At 39.4% G+C, this 18651-nt stretch overlaps 1 protein-coding gene across 7 annotated transcripts in view; it reads left to right on the top strand.

Annotated features, from left to right (window-relative positions):
- ZBTB46 (zinc finger and BTB domain containing 46) overlaps nucleotides 1-18651 on the top strand; it is a 60867-nt gene that overhangs the window by 32038 nt on the left and 10178 nt on the right. For 5 of the 7 annotated variants that reach the window (XR_011327898.1, XM_069802515.1, XM_069802481.1 and 2 more), the window contains 5 exons: nucleotides 3742-4023; nucleotides 9821-9993; nucleotides 11180-11231; nucleotides 11328-11639; nucleotides 18077-18252. Coding sequence is in view for 6 of the 7 variants with exons in the window: in XM_069802515.1 (XP_069658616.1) it covers nucleotides 3742-4023; nucleotides 9821-9993; nucleotides 11180-11231; nucleotides 11328-11639; nucleotides 18077-18252 (995 nt within the window). In the remaining variant the exon portion in view is untranslated. Of the gene's footprint in view, nucleotides 1-3741; nucleotides 4024-9820; nucleotides 9994-11179; nucleotides 11232-11327; nucleotides 15026-18076; nucleotides 18253-18651 lie in introns of those variants that run through there. The other 2 variants (XM_069802523.1, XM_069802534.1) reach the window with 2 other exon arrangements.

The following is an 18651-nucleotide window of genomic DNA, read 5'->3' as shown; positions in this document are numbered from 1 at the left end:
TCAGTTTATATGACTTTCAGTCTTTTTTTCTTTTCTCTCTCTCTTTTTTTTTTTTTTTTTTTTTTTTTAAGGTAGAAGTGGCATGCCTGCTGATAAATGGGATTTCTGATCTGGATTTGGGCTTCGCATGGTGTAGCAAAACGAACGAGTTTCCTGTGGCTGTACTTCCCTTGCAGAGCAAGCATACAGTTCGGTTTTGTTTTGCCCAAGCATAAATGTCTGCGCAGTAGCCACGCTGTGTGCATTCGGGATGTTGTACTGCTCCTGTTGTACTGGCGTGAGCATTATTCCTGTTTATAGATCTCTTAAAGCCTGTGGTTGGGAATGAAGGGTGTTTTGCCGTGCTGTGCTCAGCTGGGATGTGTGATCTCTGTGAGAAGGTGCTTATAATCGGGCTTCCTATATTCCTTTGACATTAGGCTTTCATGTGTAGGCAAGAACTTTACCAGTTAAATGTTGCTTTCGCAGTTTCAGAGATGCATGGAAATACTGTTGCCAAAATTGTAAAAAGGTGGGCCCTGTGTTTTATTTGAAAATAAAAAAAAAATAATAAAAAATATTCATCCAAGTCAACAAACTAATAAAGCTTTTCTAAAGCTTCTGTGTTTTGGGAAGTAGGCTGGTGTAATAGAATAACTGCAAAATAATTATTTGCTAAAGAGACTAATGAGCTCAGTTTTTTAGAGCAGCATTAATCCCATGTTTAGCTTGCTGCCCCAATCGGGATTTCCTGCGAGCGGTGCCTGGAATCCGTGCAGTCGCAGGGACTGTCTCAGCAGTGTGAAAAATGAGATGTGGAGGAGTTGGATGGAGAGCTCAGGCTGCCACGTGACCCGCTGCCTTGAATAATTGCAAAATAGAAGCTCATTTACTAAAGCTTGGTTTACGTACTGTTGAAGCACTGTAGTAAACAGTTTAGATTACTGGGAAGTGACGGATACTTTTGATTCATATAATTCTTTGGCTAAATCTTGTTAAGAGAAACTGTATTCTAGAGAAGAGAGAAGTGGTTTTGGAGGCGCTGTGAAGAGGAACTTCATGCATTTTTGGGTTTTGGTGTACTGAGAGTACTTTAGTACTTATGTGACTAAGTGGATATTTATTTTGCCGTAATGCGTATTTGATTAGGTTACATCAGCTATAAATACTGGAAGCTCTAAAGCCTCTATTTCACTGTCTGTCTCTAATCTTGGCTTTTGAGGAACATTTAATGTCTTGTTGTGGTTACAATTAATCTGCGTGTGTTTTAGCAATTAGTGTTTATGTGCAGCAGGCAGCAACAGATTCTGGCAACTGTCAATCAGCATCTGTAATTGGCTATGAAAAAGGACGGGAGAAAACGCAAGGTGATTTACTGCCTGCCCAGTTATTTGGCAACACCGTTCCGTTGACAAACACCCTTTCTGGCCCAAGTTATTTGCTGTGATTTGCTGCATAGGCGGTGAAGAGCAGAGGAATAGCAGTATTACCATGGCTTTGATTTGATAAAGCTGTCTGTTACATTACCAGTTTAATGGGCTAGAATTTACTTTCCTCGCCACCTTTTGTAGCAGCTGCTGGTTTTTAAACTCTTATAATTTCCCTTCCTGTGGAAATGTTTGTTTTTAAAACAAACTTCATTATCATCTAGAAAAATGCATATACCTGTTACCTGCTCACTCAGTAACAGAAGGATGATAAAATTTGTAAAAATTCAAAGCAATTGAATTCTTCTGCTTGGCTAAGATTTAATAAAACTGATCATGTGAGATTATACAAGCAAAACACAGATGGGGGAGGGAGAATGGTTTGTTTTAAAGAGAGAGAGCATCTTTAATAGTTCATAGTTGCTGCTGCTGTGTTTGTGGCTCCCAGCCTTGGGTATTCCTTACATCTCCGGGGTGTAGGAGTACTCTGCTAATGATCATTTTTTCCTTATTGTTTGTTTTGAGTTTTTTTTGTTTTTTAAATGAAGTGGAAAAACTTAACAGTAAGAGGTACTGGTAGTACAGTACAGCTTGGTAAAGTGAATCTGAACATGTTAAGGAATCTGCCATGCCCTGGGCTGGGACTGGGAAATTCACTGATTGATCCTGGCTCTGCGGGCTGGACACCTTGAGCAAGTCACCATGTCTTTCTCTGGCAGTTACCACCTGTAAAAGGGAGATAAAAATAATGATCTTCCTTTAGCTGTTTTCCAGGTTACAGGAGGTAGGCAGTGTACCAGCGTCCTCATTAGCATTTTTTTAATGAGGGTATGCAGATTGATGTCTTGCCCTGGTTTGAAGTTTTTGAACATTACAACCAAGTGTTAATGTGCCACACTCTTCCTCTTCCCTTCTCGTGAGCTCTGCTGCTGTGAAACCTTCTGTACGGGAATAAGTTTATTGCTGTGGTGTATATGGACAACACCTGAATTCCTTGCCCTCAGAAGTGCAAGATGAATTTGTGAAAGCAGCTGGGTGTTAATTTTGTACAGGTCATACCACTATTTTGTACTGTAATAGTTGCCTCTTGCATTAAGTAGATTTGAATATATTTTGAATTAGGAGGCAATAAAAGGTTCAGGATCCCCAAAACAGCTTTTTTCCATCAGATCACTCATTATCAATGCCTTCTCTTTGGATTTGGATTTTTTTTCCATCTATGTCTTGATAGTATAAATGCTACAAAGGCATCCATTTGTTGGGAAGCTTTAGCCCTGTTTGCCAGGTACTCGACTAGGTTTTGAGCATGTCAGCTGTGTTCTGCTGCTGCAAATCCTGGAGTAGGTAATTGCAGTTTGTTTTACGCACTTTATAAATGGGGTAACAGCCCTTTTTGTAGATAATTTTTTGTTTCATGTGAAGAATAGAGAGGACTATAAGAGTCACTTTCCTTTACATAAAAATACATAAATTATTTAAGACTATGAAAGAGTCAAAGTTCAAAGAAGAGAGAATCTTTAACTAGACCTCCCCCAAAATACAAAAATAAACAGTGTTTTTGCAGGGAGGAATTAACCTTATCATAGCTTTTTTCATTTTTATTTGGATTCACTAATTGATGTTTTTGTTAATAGTCTGTTATGTTTTTATACAGCTTCTTTGTAGCTACCTGTTGTCAAGTAGCTAATCTGTATCCTTGTTTTTTGTTTTTAACAAAAAAATGTGTATTTTTCAGATAAGTGATCCCAAGGGATTTATACTAATTAGCAGTCCACTATTATAAGCTGTTTATTATTGGAGTTTTTCAAAACCTTCATCATCAAGAAGAAATGAAAGAATGAAAATTTGGACTACCAGAGTAAAACTGTGGAAAAAACACTACTTAAACATTTGAATGTAATTTCAGTACTAGCAGACTATCCTGAAATCTTAGTTTTAAATAAAAAAATAAATGAGGTTTTATCCCGTTACTTGGTTGTGGGGGAGGTTGTACACATCTCATTCCCTTCATAGCGTGTGGTGCTGAAGTTAAGACCTGTTGATGGGGCAGAAGTGAAGGGTGCAGATGGGTGCAGGCTGGAAGAACAGAAACCCCCAGCTGTGGGGTGTGTGCACTTTCTATCAAGCCTCTGAATGGCCAAGTTCATCTTCAGACTTTTGGAAGAGGGGAGGTGAGAAACAACACTCACGTGAAAAGTGCCGATAAGGCCAAAATAGGTGGTGATAAGTTCCCGGTTCTCAGTTACTTGGACCCATGGTTAGACAGGCACGTATGGTCGGTGTGCCACATCTCAGGAATTTGTTGGCATCTCTGACGGCTTCTTTCGTCACGCAGGTGCTGATGTGACAGTAACAGAGCCCAGCAGCTCTGACAGCAGAGTGGAGCGATCGGACCCGTACGCGAACGTCGACGAAGCCCTCATCGGTGGGGAAGCCAGCTACATCTCTCAGCCCCTGACTCCAGAGAAGGAGGATGCACTCCAGGCTGCCACCGTCGCCAACCTGCGAGCAGCTCTCATGAGTAAGAACAGTTTGCTGTCTCTGAAAGCCGACATGCTGGGAGAGGATAGTTCTCTGCTGTTTGAGTACTTACCCAAAGGCACGCATTCTCTCTCTCGTAAGTTTGTGTTTTTATATTTTTTGTTTACTGACACTTTAAGTGAAATCTTTAGCGAGAAGAAGATAGAGGTCACTGTCTCATTTATTACTACTGATATGTTTATATCCAGTTTCAAGTCCTGCTTAATCCCAGTTTCCATAAAATTTGGAAACCTGTGTCTGGTACTGATCCAGCTTTAATGTTAACTGCTGAAGCCATGGAAGAAAGTATTTAGTGCATATGTATGTAGTGCTTGTCCTCAAATGTCTGTTTTGCTTGTTTGCAAAATGGTACTTACAGGCAACGTAAAAAAGTCTTTGAGTCCTTATGGTAAAAGAGGTAGCTCCAAAGGTTTTGAATCCGAAACTGACTAATGTTGAAAGGCTTGACTGTTGCTCCTGTGTTTGTTGAAACAGTTGTGATTTTGTAGATCGTTTGATCTTTACTTCTTGCTGTTTACTTTTAGACCTCTCTCTAAGTAGTGAGCAGCTCTTGATTGTTTTGTTATACTCATGCATGGAAACGAATGTTTTTCTACTGATGATCTGTTGGCGACAGCTGATGTGTACCATTATGTGTGGACAGCTTATTTTTCAGCATATGTTTGTATTTTCTTCATTGCAATCATAAAATAGTTTGATTCTGTAGTGCCCAAAGAAAGAAAAATTATTAATGCTGTATTTTAATAATACTCTCAGAAGACGGGGATATAATTTGTGACATAAAATAGAGCAAGCAGTGGCTTTCTGAGTACTACATGTTAGTTTCCAGCAGAACAGGTTTATTTTAATCTATACTGAGAAAATTGACCAATTAAATAGAATGAAAAGTTCACTCAAGATATCTATTATTTTACTTTATTTTTACTTTCCTCAGTGGCAAAAGATAGATAACTTCTAATGGTCACTTCAGTTGTATGATAAAGGGAAGTAACTGCACAACATAATGTCAGTCTTAGTATCTCTTTCTGCTTCTCATGTCTGAAGAGTAAAATTACTTTAAAAAAATCTTTCAAAATTTAGAGAGAAAAAGTAAAATTTTTGTACTTTATTCTGTAGCTTAAATGTTTGGGGGAGTTGCTAATGCAATATTCTTGTTTCTTCCACAGTAGTTAGCTTACTGAATGATCTCCAATTAAATCAGATTTAGATGGTTCAAACTAGGCTCCTGGGTTGCAAATCCCTTCGTTGCAATGAAATAGCAAAGATCCTGTGCGGCAGTTCAATTGCCGGGCTTGCGTGCAGTGAGAAGAGTGCCCTCAGCTGGCACCGGGACGGGTGGGAGCGTAGATCGATGCACGGCTGCGAGGGTGATTTATGCACCGCGTGCTCCAATCTGTGACTCGTGACAGGTGAAATCAGCGGTTTCATCTTCTGTCATGATAAACTGTAATAATGATGGGGCTGCCCTCTATCCATCATCCTTCTCTTGGTTGGAGGATTTTAGATTTTACTTAAAAGATGAAGGACCACTTGGTGTAAAGACAAATGAGTATAAGGCAGTGAGAAATTTGGGCTAGAAATTAGAGATTGCCTACCCAGCTGAGAAGTGGAGTTTGGGAACAGGCATGGTGTAGGCAGAAGACCAGCTAGGTTTAAAGTAAAGATTGATACATTTAGAAAAGGGGGGAAATGATAGCTCATTGAGGGGTGCAATGACTCGGGAGGTCCTTCCAGCCTGTATTTGAGGTCCCTGTTTTCCAGTCCTCTCACTATTACTTGAATTTCATTCAGCTAAGCTTCAATTATCTCATCTTTATGGAAGCAAAGTGAACTGTATAAGACAAAAAGAAGACTGCTCGCTTGGTCTGTAGCTCTCACACCAGTAAGTGGATGTGGCTGTGGCCTGGTAAGAGGATTTTTACAGAAGCAGGGAGTTAAAGAACATATTTTTCTTTCATCTTATTCAGATTCATAGGTAACGATTTATTTTAATCACTTGAAAAAGATGTTCTGATATAAGACTCGCCTGCTTTTAAGTGGTCGTTACTGAATACAATAGGACATCAAGTTTAATGAGAATTTTCAGTGTATGAAAGGACAGTAAAGCAAGTGGTAAGACGATTCTGGAGATCTAAAAGCACAATCTAGGCTGGTGCTAGCTTTGTAGGTGTTTTTCACATTTTTCTTCAAACACAATTTGAGGATGTTGAGTCATTTCAAGTCCTGGGTTATATTAAAAAAAAAAAAAAAAAAGAGGCAGGGGGACTAGGCAGGAGCACAGTGAAAAGAATTTTTTAAATTATTTTTTTTAAAACCAAAACCAGTGCAGTTTTCATCTGTCTGATTTGAAAAGGAAACACACTAATTTCAAGAATTTTAAGTGATCAGTCTCTCTTAAGTTTAAAAAATGTGAAGCGTGTTTTTAATCTTAACTGCTATCACTGGATTGTCTTTGTATTCTCTTATGAAGCACTACAGTAAGTAACTGACTCAAGGAGCAGTGTTCACGTTTATTTTTCTTTTCTGGAGGAAAAGGCTTAATGGAGGTGGACAGATCCAAAGAGTATATTATACATACTTAAAATTCTGGTGAGCTGTTTCTAAAGGGAAAATTACTCTCCAAGTTACTGCATACATTCCAAGTTTTAATTTTTTCTTCCATATAGTTCATTTTACCCTGTGTTCTTTTTTCCTAATTCATTGCGTATTGTAACAATCGTACGAGGTGTGAAATTACTTAACATTGAGCTGATGGAAAATGAAGCCCAGGATGTGTGGGGGATGTTGTATCACTGTGATGTAGTCAAACATAAGTACAGCATTTCTGAAGTTAACCAGTTCAAACTAATTTAAAATCAGAAGGGAAAATTTAAATACCTTGCCATTTGGGTAACACAGTTGCCAGATGACCTGGAGCTGAAGGGCTCTGAGAATTTATGACATTCATGGTGTATGATCAAGATTGACGTTGTTATATGCTTGTCAGAAACCTAAAGAACATGTGGGTTTTGCAGAAAAAAAGTACGTGTGAGTTATTCATGTGTAACACTGAGGTTGTCTTGGGATCCGTTAGTTAGTGAACCTGCATAGTTTGTTGTTGGGGATGTCTTCCAGATGAGACATTATAAGAGGTTCAGTTTTCCTTGTCTTTACATGTTTTCATGGTTCGTCTGTAAAAGCAGGTTATTCTTCACTGATTTCCAGTTTCAGCAGCACTCTTCTATTGAGCTCCTTGGTTTAATAATGCGTGTCTTATTTCATTTATGATACTGAACTTTGGTAGCAGTTCCGTACGGTTACACCACATCTCCAAAAGTCTCAGAGGCTTTAGTTGACTCTTTTTAGCTGGTTTTGCCAAGTATAATCAAGAGAATGAGAATTTTAATATTCATTAGAAAATGAGTTGGTTAATTTACATCCTTGTTTTGTCATTAAAGAAACAAAAAGTCAGAAAACTTTCAGATTTTGGGGTGACTGATTCCCTTAAAGGGCGACTATTCCATGTTTTCAGAATAGTACATTGCATACTTTTTTATATGTCTAAGTTTGGCTTTTCCTGTTTACCCTGTTGCAACTGAAACTGTTTATAGAAGCAATTCCTATGAAGCTTGCTGTCCAAGTGATTACATGGTACACAGAGCCCTTTTCTTTTGGGCAAACCAGCTAATACGTTATTTTTAGTTAGTGGTTCATTGGAGCCAATAATTTATACTTGCACTGGATTTTAAAGGAATACATTTTACATAGTGGTCGACTTTCCCAAGAGGGAGTTAAAGGTATTCAGTTTAGCGTGGAATTTTTGTACATGGTAAACGAAGATTTAGGGGAGAATGGATGCAATTTTAAATGAGATATAACAACCTTTGCCTTTCTCTTTTCCACAATAGTTTACTGTCCAGCTGTCAGAGAATACTATATTCATATAAATACTGCTAAACCAGTGCATCATCTTTCATATGCAAAGCTGACTGAAGGAAAGTGCTTTTGATTTCTGATTTAGAAGTTAAAATACTTTTCATTAAATTCATTCCAATACAAATTTAGGAAGGAAAAGGGTTTCTCACAGTACTAGTCAGAGTGGGACAAAACGTAAATTGAGGTGCTGTTTGCGTTCTCGTGTACAAAGTATGGGGCGTTTCTGTGGGTTTGTCTTCTTATGTTACTTGCAGTTGTGGAAACCAAATAAATATTAATTATTGTTCTAAAAATCATCTTTGTACTTTGTTGTGTTGTACATCTTTGTGGCTCATGTTGGATGATTGAGTTTATTGTTTCTCCTTACTCTATTTCACTGCTCATTCAGTAGCCTTAACTTTTAACGGAGATGCCTCTAAGTTGTCCGTGGTCACCGTGTGTAGCTTCAATGTAAACAGGGCAGTTTGAATCAGTTTGGGATGTTCAGGGGAAAAAAAGGGCATGTGTGGATGTCTAGGCAGGAATTCTGCTATGGACCTGGAGAGCTGGATTCATGGTAACAGTGTCTAATGGGAAATACTGATGAATTCGCTTTTTCCCCCATTTTTTCCTATCCTGAATTTATGGGGTTTTAGCATTTTGTTGTCCTGCCTTTAAATTGTAACAGCAATAGATGAGCACCACTAGAATGAAAACTTGAAGTATTGTTATCACACTTGAATAGAGTTAACTAAGTTGTGAAAGATTTTAGTCTGCGATCAAAGCGGAGGAAGGTAAATCAAACACCCAGCTTGTGGCACAAGAGCAGAATTTCCTTTGATAGCTGATAAAAAGTTAAGTTTGGGATTGTTCGCATTTAGAAACCTTTGTACGGTTTCACTCAAATGCTTTGTTGTGACCCAGATCACAGTGTATTGTGTTCGGACATAGTATAAACTTTGACTTGTTATTTGTAGCTGCATTAAAGAGTGTGTGTTTTATATCTGTAAAGGTTTCAATCAGACTCTTTTGTGTTAGAAATAAAAAAGCCTTTAGGGCATAGAGTGTTTTCAATATGAATTTGTTTACTTTTATGCCTTATTTGCTTCTGATTTCACCTGCTTGCTTTTCAAAAATAATGACCTGTTCAATATGTCATTCCAATATTCAGTCAAGGTGTTTGTTACAGTTCGTTTAACAACTTGTAATGTACGCTGATCTTGATTACACAGTCTTTATTTGTACGTAGATTTGTCGTTGATTATCAGTGCAGTTTCTGGAATATTGTTTACCATTTGGCTGTTGCTACAGTATAGTCAAGAGGGTACGGTTCTGCTTTGGCTGGACAAATAATGTTCTCCTTTTGAACTTACGGTGGATTTTTAGAATGTAACGACTGTTAGGTATAATTCAATAGTTTTGTACAAATATTTGAACTTCTATGCTTGCTAACTATAGAATTAAAAGAATACTTTTTCCCATCTTTTGTAAAGCACTTTGAGATCAAGGACTGGCAGTACTATATTAAATAAAACAGCGTGGTCAAATCTGGAGATCTGAAGCTTTGACGTAAATTTTCAAGAAAGCTAGTAGTAGAATAAAGTTTGTGTGTACGTTACTTGGAGATTGAAACGTACGCGTTTGAAATGGTGCTTCTCCAAGAGGCGTCTCTCAGAAATGTGATTGCTCTGGATATTTGTGCTGCACTGTGCTTCTTTCTGCCGACGGACTCTTTAGTGACCGTGCCATGCGATGTAACTCCACTACATACACCACGCGCAGACGAGGCATTTTGGGTGGGGAGGCTAGTTTTAAAAAAAACAAACAAAAAAAGCCTGGCATCACTGTCCTGCTGCATTCCCTCCCACTGACAGAAGATAAGCTGCGAGTGCTGGTGCTCTGCCTTTGCAAAGGCCATTTTTAAAACCACCAGCTGGTGCTAGTTCACGTGGGTGAGATTCGTTTCCTGTGTTCCCCAGGGCCTGGCACCAACTTGAATCGTTCAAGGGGCGAATGTGATGGCAAAGTGGAAGCACCATCTCCCCCGCTGCCTTCATCACACCTTGCCACTCAGAGCCCCCCTGAGATCTGCTCTTCTGGTGAAATGTCACCAGAAACCGTGATAAAAGGAGAGGTGCCTTCCTCAACCCAGGTAAGATCGTGGGGAAAAATGCAAAGAAATTTAAATCCAAAGGTATCTGTTTAATCAAATTTTACCCAGTTAGGAGTACCTTGAAAGACCATAATACCTCATACTTTGCTCTGTTAGCTTTTTTTTTTTTTTTTTTTTAAATACAGGTTATTTTAAAACTAGAAGTCTGTTGAGGTCAGGGCTAGTGTTGTCCTAATTTTAGCTTTTCTGCCTTACTTCAACAGCACTTGCATTCAAAAAACTATTTTTTTTTTTAAGTATACAAGCCCTTTTTATTGTAAATCCCTTTGTTTGCAAAACATTACATACAAGAATATAATTATGGCATAAAGGTGGCTGAGACCCCGGCTATCCGTTGCCCATTTCTGGCATTTTGCATTTGGGTTTCTTTGTAACTGTCTAAATTCAGATAGAAGCAGGCTGGCTTTCTGTATTACAGGAGTTTGATGTAAAATCCATAGCTTTCTCTGGCATTTCTTAATATTTTTGAATGATACTTTATTTTCATTAAACAAATGGGTGGAAACACAGATTTTCCTTTGCAGCCACCTTAGAGCAAAGTGAGCTGCTCAGAACGGCTGGTAGCCGCTTGCCCAGTCTCCAGCAGACCTGCCCAGGCTGCATCATGCCTCTGCCTCATAGAGGGTTGCCATCTGCCGCACACTGGCATATTGCAAATGGTTTATGAAAAAAAAATAAAAAATCAGCTTTTATTTGTAATTTGGATCAGCGGTGCCAGAGCGCGTTGCATAAAGGGAACTATGCAGAAGGTGTTTGTTTTCTATGGGCTTTTCTATGTGGAAAAAAAAAAGTAGCTATGTAGGGCTAAGGGAAAATTTTTCAGTTCTGTTGTATCTGCTAGAAATTTTCTATCTAGTGTTTCCCATTGGCCTGAGTGTGAGCTACAGATGCTTAGTGAGACTAGAAACTGAGTAGTTACCCAGGACCTTAAATAGGCGTGTTGATTACTGTCTTCAAAACACCCAATCTTGCAAAATATGGCCCAGTTAATTTAGCTGCTTTGACAGTGAGAGCTTTGTAAAGGCAGATAGGGTTGCCAAGTCAAATAGTGAGCCTCACTTAAAGAAAGGGTGAAAGCAATGTTAAGATGGGAGTCTGAGCACTAACTACAAAAATGTGTTCTTGTAAATGCTTGCCTTAACTTAAGTCTGCTTTTCATTTGCAGGCCACTTATGATGGATTTTTAGCACTTTGGCAGTTTGATAACTCTGATTCAGGTAAGTAGAGAGAAAAATATATATTCTTTTTAAACTATCATTCTTTTATACTAGAAAACACTGATTTGTACGTGTGTTTGTGTATTTCTATTTTAGATACAAGTTTCTCGAGATCTGAAGACATGGACATAACCACTGATGGCCTGTTCCTGGATTCAGCCCTAGCCAAGAGGCTGACCTGTGGTTTCTGCAGGAGGGTTTTCCAGTGTGCTGAAGAGCTGAAGGAGCACATCCACGAGCACGCTTTCTCCGTGCTTCTCCCGTTCGACTTGGTTGACTGCTCCCGGCCTGGCCTTGCTGACAGCGTCCCTCCTGGCCATCTCGCCCGCTTCCAGTGCTCCAAATGCCCCGCGAGCTTCACTCTGAAGTCAAACATGGATCGGCACGAAAAGACCATCCACTTCAACTGTAAGAAGATGCGATGTCCTAACTGTGCCAAGCTGTTTCGAGACAAGACAGACTTAAACCGGCATCTTATGTCTGTGCACTCAAACGAGCGTACTTTTGTCTGTCTCTTCTGTGGCAAGGGCTTTGGTACACAGAAGAACCTCACTAACCACATGAAAGCGTGTTACCTGGGCTCTGCCCAGCTGAGCGGGTTGTAGCTTTTGGACAGTGTAGGACAAAACGAGGATCTTGAGGACGCGTAGCTACTGTTGCGAATATGAGACGCTTCTTTTAAACTAGGAAAAGCAAATTGTTCCATTGTTGTCGTGCTGCAAATAAACGTATCGCAGGTGTAATGTAATAGAGTAACTTCCCCAAAGCTGATCAGGTTGATAATGTGCTGGTTCCAGATATTGTGTAACTGCAGCCATGGTGCAATTTTTGTGCAAAGATAATTTTTGTCAGTTCATGTTATGGGCACTTTGGCTATCTTATTGGTGTGATCATACTGTGTGCTTATACTGCGTTAAACTTCTCTTTTATCAGTAGATCTCAAAGTGCTTTATAAAAGAAATGGTGATGTTTTCCTTGTATTCTCTGGGAAAATAACATACCTCAGCTTGTTGAGCGTGTTAGCAATAGAATTAATAATAGAATTCAGTCTTCTGAGTTCTGGTCTAGTGCTCTGTCCATTAGACAATTCAGGCATTTCAGGGTTTTTCAGCTTGAGATTCGGAGCTGTGAAAGCACTGGGTTGCTCAGCCCTGTAAGCTGTTTATAAAGTCTGGTTTTCTATGTCACTGAAAGGAGAAAAACATGCTGCTTGTTCATATGTACAACAGGGTATATTATTTGGGCCTGAAAGTTGTTGCAAGGCTTGTATATTTTATTGGTATTATGTTTGAGTACTTTTAGGACTTTTTAAAAAATACACTGGAGTATGGCTGTGGTTTTCAGGTATTCTGTAAATTTTTCTGACTGGTTTGTTTCATATGATGTATTTAACTTAGCCAGACTGGATGTATGTTGTTCAAACGGAGGAGAGGAGGCTTTACATAGAAGATCTAATTGCAACTTAGGGTGCACATACAAAATCAGTAATGGTTGTTACTGGAGGGTAGCAGTCTTACTGTAATTCCTATTTTATTATATGAAATTCATTTATTTTTTTAAAAGATTAAATATTTCTGTCTCTTGCTATATATTTACGTTCAAAACCAGATCATAGTAACTGTGAAATAAAAGTAGCATAATTAAGCGTAGCACTTCTCAGCTGCTCTGCGTACAGCACAGCTTGTCAGCAGCTTGAGCTCTCGGGTTGTAGGGTTGCTTTCCTTAATGTGTGAGAGAGACAGCTGAGGAGACGAAAGCAACTTCTGCAAATGATCTTTAGAGTTCTTCAGAAAAGTTCTTTCTCATAATGGTGTTGTATCTCAGGGAGACAAAAATGAGAAATGTTTGGTCATTGCACAAAGTGGACTTGAGCAGCCTGGAGGTCTCCAGGCGAGAGTTTCTTGCAAAGCTGTTGGCTGCGGAAAGCTAGATGAGAGAGATCATCCAGTTCCTCCTGCCCTTGCCCTCGCAGAGAGGGAACAGATATATTCTGGTGCAGCGCTGCTCTGCCCATTCCTGCTGTGAGTCGGGGGTGCAGGGAGATGGCTCTGTGCTGCGTCAGGGCTGGGTTTCTGAGGGTTAGGAAGCTGGAGTTTCCCTGCTTGGCTTAGTTCTTACTCTTCATTTGGGCACGGTGCGGTCAGAGTTGAGAATATGTTCCTATATAATCGGTGTAGTACACCATACTTCGATCATTTTTTAAAATTTTATATTTTTTTTTCCAAAATCATGTCTGTCTTTTTTGCTCTTGTTCCCATTGACATCTTTGGCATTGTGGATCACGGTTGTCTGTGAATGTGTATGGTTTAGTCTGTCAGCTTCCCTTGTTACGGATGTCAGTTTAATTGCCTTATAATTTATTCTGCTCTTAAATAACCAGCAAGTGAGGGAGGAGAAGGCTGAGCCAGAAGAGGAAGTTGTGACCAAAATGAGTCTAATCTGGAAATTTGGGAGCAGCATGGTAGGATTTGTCTGAATCGGAAAAGTAAGATGCCAGCAAAAGTAATTTCAGCAAATTCTAAAAGGCTTCGTTGACATGATAACAGTTAATGATGTTTCATGGTTGTTCATTTTTTCTCATATTTGAGAATTTAATTCCACATGGAACTCTCTTTTTCTATAGTCAGGTCAACTGATCCTCTCTAATAGAGGTTTTAGTAGTACTGTACTTGGCCTGTACATCAGAGTACTTCCCTGACTTCACACTGAGAATTTCCAGTGTTTTCCTTCAGGATCAGGAGTAGGTTTTTTAAAATGTTAACCATAGGGTATAACATAGCAGAGGCTTACAGAGTTCGCGTAGAAAACTTTTTAAAAGCAGGATTTTTGTGTTAGAAAGTGGCATGGGAAGATGATGGGAAGTATAAGCTTGACAGTTACATTGCACCTTGCTATTTATAACCTGAAAAACAATGAGGATTAAGTGGACAAGAATTCTCTTAAAGTCTGTGAATTCTTCGTAATAGCCAAATGAGTGTAGTATTTCAGTGATGATTAACTACATATGGGTTTACAGAGTTAATACAAAGCAGCTCTATCGGGCAGTATATCACTAGTGCTTTTCCTTCTCTCAAGTCAGGGATGTAGGAGCCTATTTCATTTAGCAGCCTCAGTGAAATAAGTACAGTTACTGGAGATGACGATACCAAAGGCTTTTTTCCAACCATTATTGTGTTGGTTTTAAAAATGCACATCTTCTGTAAATACTTTAGTGAAGTTAAGGACATAGATTTTTACTATGGCACTGTTTGTATTACGTTCTCCAGTTCTTGGTGCTGTTCTTCCTGTAGTTGTGTCCAGTAGCTAGTTATCTACGGCACTGCTGTTAACAGTCGTGATGATCTTGTTAAAGATTATTTCTTAGGACCTTAATGCTGCTGTACGTAAGCTCTATAAAATATTGTCATTTAGACAAAAGATTATACTCATACCAAAGTTGGTATGTTGTTCATTAAATATATGTACTTGGTGGGTGCATATATTTAACAGTACTGTGAAAATGTTAACTTTGCAATACAGTTATTTTTCTAACAATGCTGTTGTTTTTCAGGTGTTTACTTTTGTAGATACAAGAACTAAATATATGGCTATTTGGTGAAAAAATAGTTTTCAATAAAACTATAGTTGCAAAAAGTGTTCTGTGACTATTTTTAAATATAAGCGTACTAGAAGCTTGAAAATGTTATTCTCGAGCGACTTAAGCTGAGTGCAGGCAAAAGTAAGCATGAGGGATCTTGAAATCAGAAAGTGTTATGAATATGTTGTTGGAAATACATTCATGTGTTGGAAACGTGGCTATTAGTGTGTGAAAGTAGTGTGCCAATGGTGCAGGTTGTGCACCAAACTTTTGGAGTTGCCTTTTCAGCTTCTACAGTAGCTCAGCCATAAAGTGAAGGGACAGGTACGGACAGTAAATGAGAGGAGGCATCTGCTCATTTAGGAAATGACAGGATCAGGTACAATCTGGCAATATAGGAAATAAGGGACTTTGTGGTGTTCTCTTCTCCAAAGCACTTTTGCTTCGTAATCTTGGGATCTGCTTGCTCTCAGGATCTCCATGTCAGTTTTTTCCAGAGTGAGGTGGTTAAACCTGACTTGCCGAGCAGCTTGTCCTGCTAGCTGTGGTCTATACGTGTAGCATGTTTGTGTTGTTGAGTAGTACTGGACATGGCCTTGGACTGGAGGAAGGAGGGTTACGTGTCCCCTCTTGACTTCCCTTGATCAGCTTATAGCTTGCTTACCTTGTCTAGACTCCGTAGTAATAGGTTTATAGTGATCCTGGGGAATATAAGTGTTTGTGTGGCCTATCGCTAATAATCGAGCAGTTACAAGATCAGGCCAGAAACGTATTTATCATGAATAGCTTTGTATCATAAAATTGATACTTGCTGTAGAAGAAAGTGGGTTCCTTGCCTCTGATTGTATAGACAAGGGGGTGTCAAACCCAAAGGAGAAGGTAAAGCAAAAAAAGCTTTTCCTGTAGTAGAGAAAGAGTTTTCATATTCTAATTGTTTAAAAAAAAAAAAAGTATCTTGTAAATCAGAAGATAGGTATGGGGTAGGAGAAGGGCTGGGTTGTTAGGTTATCAACAAGAGCTTTCACAAGGCGCTGGGCATCAGGCCACATCAAAGTATCTCCTCTGGGAGGTTCCCAGAGCAGTGCAAGTGCATAGTCACGTGAAACCAGCCCTTCAAAATGCTGCCTCATCTCAGTGAGTAATCTTTACTGACGGGTGAATAAAATATTCTTTAGTGCTCACTTTCCCTGTCGTCAGTATTGCAGCCATGGCCCAGGTGAGTAGGCTTTTTTTTTTTTTTTTGCTTCCCTTCTCCTTGGGCTAGAAAATTCTCTTGACAGTTTTACCAAATGTGCTGAAAAAAACCCCACCAAACCACCAAAAAAAATCACCTGTAGGATGGACCACCACAGTTGCTGAGCAGCCCAAAGCAGCAAGTTAGGAGCACAAGAAAAGAATATAAGAATATTAGATCCAATTCAAACTGCTAATCAAAGGAATCGTTTTTTCCTCAAAGTTACCTGTGTGGAGGATTTGTTTAATTCCAAGTAGTCAAAACAAATGCTAAGATGAAACTCGTATCATGGCAGCTTTTGAGATCTTGAACCATGCTTTTAGTCTGCATTAGGACAATAAAAAACTTCTTGGAGTACTACTTCTAAGATGAGCTTGTGTTGAACTGATTACAAAGAGTGGTGTTACCTTTTTTAAAGATGCCTCTTAATAGTATCATGTAGTTTGCACTTTTACATGAATGACAAATGTAGTTACTTTTCACATTGTTTTTACCTGTATTGGAAATACAAGACAAAGTAAATTTTAAAAACAGAAAGGAAAAAAAAAAAAAAGCCCACAAATTGGGCTTTAAACGACACAGAGTACATTGGCCTACTGACTTTCTTAAAAAAAGGCCATTTTTAAGTAGCTGTTTTCCAGTGTACAGTGTAACTCCCAGGGCATTATCGGTGGTATACTAAAGGCATGCACTGCATATTCAGCTCGTAGGGCACTTGTAGGAGATAACATTTCAATAAGCATCTAAAAATATTGCAAAGTACTCAGTATGTTAGCAGCCATATAGTAGGTCTGGTATTTCCCTTATTCCCTTAGCTCTCCTACATAGACTGTTTTCATTTACCAAGAGCCATTTACATACGCGATAGCATACTTAAGGTGATTAACTAGAACTTGCTTGCTTTCTTTCCCTCGTTGTTATGTAAACAATATATTGCTTTGAGAAATAACAATAATTAGAAGCAAAGTGGGTGAAAATTAACATACTAATGGAAAGCAATAGAATTATTAGAAGGCAGAGATTTAAAATCATATCCATGTGGACAGTCACTTCCAAACTTACAGTGAGTGGATGTCCTCAGGGAGTAACAAATACTCTGTTTTCACCTGCTGTATTTTGCATGTTGCACTTTCACTTTGTTTGGAGAAGGAAATACCAACGCTGCTGCTGTGTGCATTCTTCTGGCAAATTAGACCCTTGGGCTGTCGATACTGTACGCATCCCCTGGGTCTGCTTTCAGTGCGCTTCTGAGGAGATGACAAGAAGAACAGAATCGACAGTGTCAGAACGGCTTCAAAGAATTCATCCCTTTTCTAGTTCAGCAAAATACAATTGGGAGGGACAGAAAAAGGGTCCATCAAGGGCTATATACAGTTGTAAGGAGGCTTGCAAGGGTTATGCTGTAATTCAACATTAAGCATCCTTTTGTATTTCTGTATCCGTGTCGCAGTGGTAATACTAGTGGAGAGTTGGATAACGTAGAGTGTGTTTGTTGTACCTGTCCTCTTTCTTCTGGGTAATCCTTAGTCTCTGCACCTTCACTGAAATGCTCCTGGAGTGTGTGATGATGTTCTTGCATCGCCCCATAAATAAAACTAAAGCGCATGGCACTGGCAGGGTGTTACATTTGCAGTCTTCTGTTCACGGCTAGCTACTTCTTCCACAAATAATAGTGTTAGAATTTTAGATCTTGATATTTAGGATGATTTGTTACAATAAATCAGAATCATAGCAGATTGTCAGCCCTCTTTATTTGCCATTTAGCAAGCGTTAGGCAATGTGTGTTACAGACTGTTGCTAAATGTTTGTGTGCTGGCTTGTTCAAAAGCTTCTCTGATGAAGGTACTTGCAGTTCTTAGCTTTAATAATACAAGTGCAGTAATATAGTGTAAGGATTAAAAAAAAATTGTAGACGGTTAAGAGGTGAGAGTGTGATTTCAGTGAACTAATTTAATAGTGAAATAGTAAACGAGAAGACTGACCTTTCTGAGACGTTCTGAAAGTAATCTGCGTGTTTTGCTTGCTCTCTTACAGTTAACGAGTTCACAGTCATCAGGAAGAAATTCAAGTGCCCGTACTGCAGTTTTTCAGCCATGCATCAGTGCATCCTGAAGAGACACATGCGATCCCACACGGGAGAAAGACCCTATCCCTGTGAGATCTGCGGGAAGAAGTTCACCCGCCGGGAGCACATGAAGCGGCACACCTTGGTAAGAGTGCTGCTGCTGCGGGCCTCGGGTGGAAACAGCCCATTTGTTCAGGTTAAAGATAACGGGAGCTTCATCTGATTTCGGTCTGTATTTTGTTTTCCCCTCTGCGGCCGCTCTGAAGACTTCTCCAGGATCTTTTTTTTCCCCACCTTTCAAAGGCCCCATGTCTCTTTGCCTGTTCCTCCAGAGCTAACCTCTACCTGCTCTCCAGCGCAGCCTTCTCCTTCCCACGCAACCCTGACTGCCAGGGAGAGCCTGAGCATTCAGGACGGGAGGTAGAATAGCTAATGCTGTCTTCAGGATGGAAAAGGAAATTTTTTTTTTAATAGGTTGAATGACTTGGTGCAGAAAGCTTTAAAACAAAAGTCGCTCGGCAAGAAGAATTCGAGGCAAAGCTAC

The sequence above is a fragment of the Haliaeetus albicilla genome, chromosome 2 (assembly GCF_947461875.1).
Source record: "Haliaeetus albicilla chromosome 2, bHalAlb1.1, whole genome shotgun sequence".
In the NCBI taxonomy this organism is placed as follows: Eukaryota; Metazoa; Chordata; class Aves; order Accipitriformes; family Accipitridae; genus Haliaeetus; species Haliaeetus albicilla.
Note: the sequence above shows the minus strand (reverse complement) of the source record. Positions and strands in the feature narration are given on the sequence as shown.